The 9,087-nt window shown below is 32.7% G+C and overlaps 1 protein-coding gene across 1 annotated transcript in view; it reads right to left on the reverse strand.

The window, feature by feature from the left end:
• Positions 1-400: 400 nt before the first annotated feature.
• Positions 401-9,087, reverse strand: part of LOC106459615 (canalicular multispecific organic anion transporter 2-like) — a 33,522-nt gene continuing 24,835 nt past the window's right edge. The window contains exons 7-12 of the mRNA XM_013919247.2: positions 8,615-8,746; positions 4,170-4,361; positions 3,661-3,835; positions 2,865-3,119; positions 1,617-1,820; positions 401-535 (exon numbers count right to left, since the gene is read on the reverse strand). Of these exons, the coding sequence (XP_013774701.1) occupies positions 533-535; positions 1,617-1,820; positions 2,865-3,119; positions 3,661-3,835; positions 4,170-4,361; positions 8,615-8,746 (961 nt within the window). The 3' untranslated portion in view covers positions 401-532. The remainder of the gene's footprint in view (positions 536-1,616; positions 1,821-2,864; positions 3,120-3,660; positions 3,836-4,169; positions 4,362-8,614; positions 8,747-9,087) is intronic.

Genomic DNA, 9,087 nt, shown 5'->3' on the forward strand with positions numbered 1-9,087 from the left:
CAATTCATGTGAATATGACTGAAAAATTTAAATTTTTCTGAAAAGGTGGTGTATATTTACTTGTGACCACGCTGTGTACAATATTGGGATTTCATTGTTTTTTCTTTACCCCTTTCTTGTTCATTAATTTAGATATCTTAATCTTTAAGTTATAGTTCTTATTTTCTACTTTTTCCTAATTCTTTCCCATGAAATTGATTCAAAATAATCCCATTCTAATGTAGTGGTAATATTGCTGAGATATAACCGTAGATAATAAATTTCTATTTTGATGTTTGCTATTTCCCATGTTCTTTCTTTAATAACAGCACTGAGAATGTTTAGTTCAGTCTGTTGTTTAATAAAGTTAACTTTTTTACTTTTGATGTTACAACTTACTTTTATCGAAATTGGTATTCCTCTGTTACATTTGCAGTCCTGGAAAAACCTTAGTTGAAGTAAATGGTTGTGTAACTTCCACTGTATGGATGTCAAGATGTTTGCCTTGTGACCCATTGATAGTTCATCATAATTTCTTTTCAGGCACATTGTGCTACTATATTAAGAGTAAAAAACAAAAAAATTGATGTTTTTTTGGCACAATGGAAGACAAAATATTTATTATTACTTACAGCCGACTAGTTTCGGTAACACAGTTACCATCATCAGAGCTAATATCTATAGTGTTAGCTTAGAATATATTCAGCTACAAACCGTCAATGGGCGAGTTCATTTTTAAAAACAAGAGGTGAAAAATAAATCATAAATGTGTTATAAATACCAGTCAGCTGTATGTAATAATAATGATTTTACCTTTCATTGTGCCAAAAAACATCGGCTTTGTGTTTTTTACTCTTTTTCTAACAATCTCATTTTAACACGTGTAACAGTGTGATAATTCATGATAAGTTTCATAGATCGATTACTTCCTTACAGAAAGTGAACTTTTAATAAGTCACATTTACTCATGATTCTTTCTCCAACTGTACATCTGTTTTCCAAACTTCTTGACACTTTTAAGTCAACACTAAAGTATCAAAATAGAAGCTAACCTCTTGTAGTTTATAGTATTAAAACAAAATAACTGACTAAATATACAACATAAAGGTTGAAGTTCACAAAATGCAATATACTTTCACAGAATATAAATAGATTAAGTAATCTAATTTTATAGTACAATCAGTTTAATTTACTGCTCTACATTGTTTTAAGTCATATAATCAGGATTTTATGATTCCTGCCAAATTACAGGTTTTTATGGAAGTGTATTATGCCATGGTTGCAACAGACTTTCAGGAAACTAGCATGATACTTCACAAACACAACTAACAAGATATCAAATATTCTAAAAATATATGTTTCACGTCTGTATGTTTATATATATATATATACATTTCACCTTACACAAAAGCTTTAGGTGAATGTAGACTTAATTAATAATAAATAGCAAAAGGTTTTCGATAGAATGCTGTCTTTTGTTCTGAAGTTGTAGCATCTAAGTATACCTTTTTTATTCTTTGCTGTTTGTTATGAGTTACACATAAATAACACGTAAAAAGTTTAAAGATATTTTTAGATCATTATTTTTGGATGGTATATATGCATTAGACCAGCATAATAGACGTTTATTCACATACCAAAAATGGTGCCGATATCCACAGAAATACATTGACAGCATTTAAGTATGCTATCTTCTTCAGATCTTGTACCTCACTCAGACGGATATTTAGAATTTGTTGTTGAAATGGTTCTTCCCATGCATACAGCTTTAAAACTTTAATCCCATTCAGAACTTCATTCATTAGTTTTATCCTCTGATCTTTTGTTTTCATCTGTTTGGCCTAAAAATGCATAATTACAGCACATTGAAAAGTTTTTAAAATTAGTTTATGTGTTCAATAATCTTGCTGGAAATGCCAAAAATTCAAGTTATTGATTTGCATCTTTATAATTTATAATATATTTTTTTAAATTATTCATTACACTCTCAATATTTAACACCAAAATCACTACTTTTATACAAATTGACACTTCTTTCTCTTTCTTCTGCCATATTAAACACCATATTCCAGTTTGTTTACAGAGAGTAAAAATATCATATATAAAAGTATTTCCTCCCAAAACTAAACTACTTTTACAAAGCAGCCATTCTTTCAATAACGTTTTTTCTTCAAATTACCAACTTGTTTTTATACTGTTCCCTAGTGATAGAATCCACATAGTTATTATAATGGGTATTTTAGCCGATTACAATACTTAATGTAAAATCCTGAAAAAACTGGGTAACATTGCTTATTTTCTAGGCAAGATACAATGCACCAACAAATTGGATTAGTTGCAATATCGATGATATTTTTGTGTGACTCATACATTATTATATACCCTATAACAAACAGTCATGGATCCACAAGCAATTTGGACCATAAATACTTTATAAAAATGTGTTTAAAAAGGCTTGTGGAGTCCATCAGTAATTATAATGTTATTCTGAAATTTTAAAATTTCATGCTTATTCTTTAAAATTTCACTAACTTCTTAAATAAAAAATGCACAAAAAATTATCTAATTCTAAAATGATACCAGTAAATGGAGTGTTCAGGAGAGTAAAGTACAAAATACTCTTTCTCAAAAGTAATCATACATCATTGAAGCAAATTTTTAGAAACAAGCAAATCAGAAGATTCTCATGCAATGTTTGATGCATCTGTTTTGTTTCTTAAAATGTTTTTAGACTAAAAGTCTTCCCGAAGAAATTATTCACTGGATTAATTTTTTTTAAGCTTTTATACACTCGTGACTCATCATCAATTATTTCAAACATATTTCTCCAAATTTTACCATACTGATGCAGCTTCCAGAGATAGTGAAAAATTATGTAAACAAACCTGTAATTTTCTTGAAAAACTGGCTATTACTCCATTAAGAGGAATCATAAGCACCATAAGACCAACACCAGCAAAGACAGCTGCCCCCAACACATTCCACAAAAAGTACATAGCGAGGATTATTTGTAAAGGAGCTGACCAAAGCAGATTTAGGAAATTCATAAGGTCCATAATTCGTTGAGCATCCACAGACATAAGGTTAACAACTTCTCCTACAGTAGATTTTCTATATGCAGCATTAGACATTACAAGAGCCTGAAAGATATTATACATTATAAAGAAACGTTTAACAGGAGATTTTGTTTTAAATTCGTTGTTTGAGAATATAAGCTATAATCTATAATATGAAATATCTTATACGGTATAAAACTTTTATATAGCACTTTATTATATAAAATTACTTAGCCCAACTTGTTACATTTTTGTGTGCAACACAGCCAAAGAGACCATAGAAAAGACATATGATGTTACATAACTCTTCTAATGACACTTTATCATGTTATGCAGTCCAACTGACCACACTATCATGTTACATAGCTTAGACTTAACATAGAACAGACACTATTATGTTACATTACTCAATTAACACTGAACAGATTCACTGTCATGTCAAATAGTTCAGTAGATGTCTTTATGTTAATTATTTTAGTTTAAAAGTCTTAAGAAATATATATAAAAGAGTAAGGTTGATTCCAACAAATTCTAAAGATCTGTTTTTAAAGAACAAGACTCAAAGAACTTAAAAATACTTTATATTAGAAAAAATTACGATGAACGCGTGGTCAAAAGTGCCTACCTTTCGGTAAATTGCAGAGATTATGGTTGTACGCATTCTCATTCCAACAATATACATGTGATGATAATAAAATGACAATGTGAGAGATTGGATAGATGAGGCAACAAGCATCAAGACAGCATAAAAAATTCCCTTCCACACAGGTTCATTACTTGAAACAAATCCTATTAAAAGCCTGAAAAAAAGTTTTAAACAAAAAAGAAGAAGGTATTTTGCATAATAGCCACATAGTTACATTAACATTATATTTAGATAAAATGTGAAGGTTATAGCTATACAAGCATAATTCTCTCAATTGGCTTAAAAAAGTAGATTTTAGTATTTAAAAATTCAGTTACTATTTCATTCCTATGCTACCCTATAAGAACTTCTATTAGCAAAAAACGTAAATCTCTCCAAGCTATGCTTTGCTTGAAACAGCAGTGAAACTCTAAACTAATAAAGAAAAACTAAAGGAATTATCAACCAGCTTCAAGACTTTACATACAAACATGCAACTTTCAACTCACTTTAATAGCTGTGGGTTGACAAATATGATGAGATCATGAAAAACTTTGCACAGAGAGCCATAAAGAAATAACGGAGCAAAAGTTTTCCATAAAGCTGTTACTATGTTGGGTTGAATTTTTGTTGGTGTGTGAGCGAATTTTACTTCTTCTCTGTTCTGTCTTCGAGGACTATATGTTGCAGAACTTGAAAGGCTGTAATACATTCAAAACTTTCTCTAAAATTTAAGTTCACAATTTTGGGAAATATGAAGTCTTCAATTCTTTTTTATATACTAATGCAGGATTAAATATTAATATCTATTCTAATTTTTGAACATTAAAGTATGCTGGAAGCACCTTTAAACTTTATGCCATATAAGTAAATCAAATGAAAATTAGTTTAACATTATTCTTGTAAATTTTAGGAAAGTTGCATCATCATTAGTTAAGTGTCCATTGCTTGAAAACCTAATTCTGAAGTTTACTGAGATATTTTATGTTTCAACCAAGTCACTATTAAATGTAGTGTTATATGGAGGAGTAAGCACACTTTATAAGAACAATTATTATGTGCTAATGCAATCACATGTTGCCACAATTGTGAACAATGGTGTCACAAACAACATGTTTAGAACCTATATTGTTGGTTCACAATGAACAACCATTGTCTATCTGACATTGTACTGCCACCACAGATAAGACTTGCACCTGGAGAAATATGACTCAGCTCTTTTTCCGGAATGAAACTCATATAGTGAAACAGCAAAGAGATACAAGGACCAGGGCACACCAATTTCAATGATATTCATATTTCTACAGAGGTTGGAAACTGCTATATCAAAATGATGTTGGAGTCTCATTTCATCATTGAAGTCAATATCAATATGTCCAGTTGTACTATATCTGGCAAACATGCATAATGACAATAGACCTGCTGTGTAGTTTCTTTGTGAAAGGTTATTTCACAAAGCTGTCATTTCCATCCAATGTACATCACTCCTCCCTGATGGCTTTCCATAACCCATCTAGTGTATGAGGAAAATGATTTTCCAGTGCACAATTTAACAGTATGATTTAAGAGATATCCATAGGCACTACATCCTGGAATGTATTCATATGGAACAGAACAAATATCCATTCCATTCTCCAACTGTTTGAGGTATGCAACAATTCAAGTTATATGTCATGGAAGCAACTTGCTTATATATGACTTGTCACTTTTCCAGACAGATATCCTTCTTCACTGTGTTGTTTGCTGTTGTCTATAATACATTGACAACTTGTGCCATTGACCTTCATGTTTGTGAAGTTAACATTTCCCTTAACCGAAAATGTACTTCTGATATATAGTCACTTCCACACACAGTTTAGCTATCTATCTTCCCCATGTGTCTGCATTAGAAATTTGCATGTCACTAAACTTTACACATCTTCCACTTAATTTCATGAGATTTTATGTGAATTGTGTTACTACATGATGACATCATCATGTAATAAAAGCGTTCCACTAATAGGAGGGCAACACACATCCATGCCAAATAACTCTCCCAATGCACTTGCATTTGAAAATCAAAGATGCACCAGAATGAGGGAGAATTGGTGAGAATGTGTGCAGAAGCATCTATCAGAAATACATTTTTAGGTAAGGAAAATGTTAACTCCAAAGATGATACCTCACCTCTCACACAGTTTAGCTAGAATCCTATAATGAAGTGGTGGAGAGGCTGGTGCAAACTTCACCTAGTTAAGCTTCTTTAGAAATCATCAGGAGGGAAGTCCATGGAATGTGACACCCAATGGCAGTATGTAAAGCCAGTATGTGTAGTGTGGCTGGGGCATGTTCAGACTGTCTGCTTGCCTGAACTCTACCATTAGACTTTATGGAACAAACTCCAGCTGTGAGAGGAGGGCTCATTCTTAATGTGATTGGGATTCAGATACAGTGTGCATACCTTGATCCAACTACAGACAATGGCTGCAGAAGGAGGGCACAACACATACGTATTATGGTTACATGTAGTAAGGGCTCACCTCAACTCTTCTGAAAAGACTCTGGTTGCAGAAGGAGGGCAGAGCATCATAGTGTGTGCTCACCTCAACTCAACTGAACAGACTCAGGTTGCAGGAGGAGAGCATATATAGCATGTGCTATGTATATGAAGGGTGACATGCACTACACTAGCAATGTCTCCAATGCCCCCACTTCCCCAGTCCAATCACTGAGGGTTCTCTGTGGTCCAACACTCCAGCAGCTAAGAACTGGTAAATGACAAGGTCTCCTGTGTTTCATTTGATGAAGGGTGGGGGGAATTAGCAGCAAGGAGACCCATAGAAAATGCCTGGATCCCCATTAGTCCTTCAATATGGAAATAACTTTTAATAGAGACAATGTAAAGGGTGACTGCAAAACACTATTTTTAAAAGCCAGGAAGCATGAGCCAGAGAAGTAGGCAGAACACTTCCCTGGTGCTACCTTTTATTTCCACAATAGTCTCCAAGGAATAGGTATGGTTTGGATCGGATGAGAAAAATTATATGTATACATATATACCTCGAGGATACCTCAGTGGTCTTGCAGAATACCCCACCTCATAGTGAACACATGTAGAGCCAGGGCAGATGGTATGAGCACTTTCCGTTATCCTGGCTCAATGCAGATTTGGGGTAAGTTTTCTAAGAATGACACTGGTATCCTATATAGAAGCTTGACATAATGGAAATTGTGGTGCTAGGCAATAATGCATAATCATTGTCATCAAAATGAACAATACAAACAATAAAGTAGTTCCAAAGGACCTGGAATATTTTTATAAAGTGAGATTAACCCTCCCTATAACAGTTCTCATACAATTGCAACATTTGAACTGATTAAACATGTAATCTACACATATGATAGATTTCAAGAATGTATATTCAAATCTTTAACTGATTACAGGACTTTAAGATTTTTAACAAAGAAAGCTGTAATTTGAAGCTTTAATGATGAGTGAGTACAAATATATATTTCAGCTAACTGTACTGTGACTAATAACAATATGGATTTCATAAGTTTAAGTTAATGACACATGACTTAAATAAAAAATTCACTTCAATCTATGTGAAGAAGTACTGAAATATGCAATATTAAATACAGATCTTTTAACTACTTATGATAAAAAAAGCCTTTCATTCTTGTTTCATTGAGCATAAAATTTTATGAAGTTGGTGAAACGCATTCTGTCTGTCTCTTTTAACTGTATAAATGTTTTGTTCTAAATGATCCTATGATAATGCATATCTTTGTTTTTAGTGTCCATAGGCTAACCAAACTTTATATTCACCAATGTTATAAATATAACAAGCACTATTTGTTCTTTGCTAAACAAAAATATTCTCTAACTAAATAAACTTCAGTCTGTTCCTGAGTGTTTACAGGTTAATTTGAGATGTTCTGTTCATGAATGTCTAGCTAAATACCAAACAGATGGTCTGTTTCTAAGTGTTATCCATTGAGCTAATCATCCTATTTCCAAGAGTGCTTACCATTCTTTTTGTTTCAATTTTTCATTATATTTGTTTTCTAGCTAACCACCTAAACTACTCTGCTTGTTTCTGAATGTACTCAGGCTAATTCATGTGTCCATTTCTTCATTTTTTAGGCTAACTTGTGTATGTGTTCATGTGAATTCAGTCTAGTTCATTTGTGTGTACCTGTGAGTTATAAGGCTAACTCACATGTCTATTTTTGTGATTTCTCAGATTAACTCATGTTTATTTATGTGAATTCTCAGCCTAATTTATACACATGTATATGTTTCGGTTAGTTCTGAAGCTAACTAATATGTGTTTCTGTGATTAACTCATATGCATTTCTGTAAGTACTTCTGAAGCTAACACATATATCTGTTTTTATGAGTTCTCAAAGTAATTCACATGTTAGTTTCTTGTGAGATCTCACAATAACTCATATGTGTGATTTAGGTAACTCATGTGCTTCTGTGAGTTTTCAAATTAACTCATATGTGTCTTTTTTTTTTTTTAAGTTTTCAGTCTTGCTCATGTATGCTTCTGTGAGTTCTCAGGTTAATTCATGTGTATTTCTGTTAGTTCTTAGACTAACTTGTTTGTGCTTTTTTGAATTCTCAGGCTAACTCATATCCATTTCTGTGAGTTCTCAGACTAATATATCTGAAGTAAACTTGTATATCGGCTTCTGTGAATTCTTAGGCTAACTGAGGTAGGATTTTTTGTTTCCTAAATGCTAACCAATCAGTTTCTGAGTATAGTCTGACTGTTAAAAGACATTCTGTAATTCTAATAATCATATTTAAAGTACATGGAGAAACTTAGTTTAATTTCCAATATGTAAAAAATTGTCTTTGTTTTCTCCCAGTCAGTTTTCAGATGAAAATCTAAGTTATATATATATATACACACGAAACACCAAAGAAAAAATCTTACAGGATTATAGGATCAAAATAACTCACATTTGACACCTGGATATTTGTTCTTGCCAATAACGATCAAATTTTGGCACAACATTTTCTGCTTTATCCTCAAAATTAAGAGCCCACAGGTCTGACTGTACAAGGGATCTTTTCCATCCAATGAGTGTCATCCTTTAAAAGTTTTTTTTTTTTTAATTACCTACACATAAAATTATATAAACCACATAAATATTGGCTAAAAGCTATAACAAAAATTAATTTTAGATAAATTTTAAATTGGAACTTAGGCCCGGCATGGCCAGGTGGTTAGGGCGCTCGACTCGTAATCTGAGGGTCGCGGGTTCGAATTCCCGTCACACCTATTATGCCAACCTCCGCCTTTGCCTGGTCCCAAGTCCAGGATGAGAAAGGAGGAGGGTTGGGCATGGGGCTAGCAACTCCACCCCGCAAAAACCAACCTGCTATAAGTAACTGCAACAACAACTTTCCGTTGGTGAGGTGTTGTTACGGCC

This window comes from Limulus polyphemus, unplaced genomic scaffold, assembly GCF_000517525.1.
Source record: "Limulus polyphemus unplaced genomic scaffold, Limulus_polyphemus-2.1.2 Scaffold638, whole genome shotgun sequence".
Classification (NCBI taxonomy): Eukaryota; Metazoa; Arthropoda; class Merostomata; order Xiphosura; family Limulidae; genus Limulus; species Limulus polyphemus.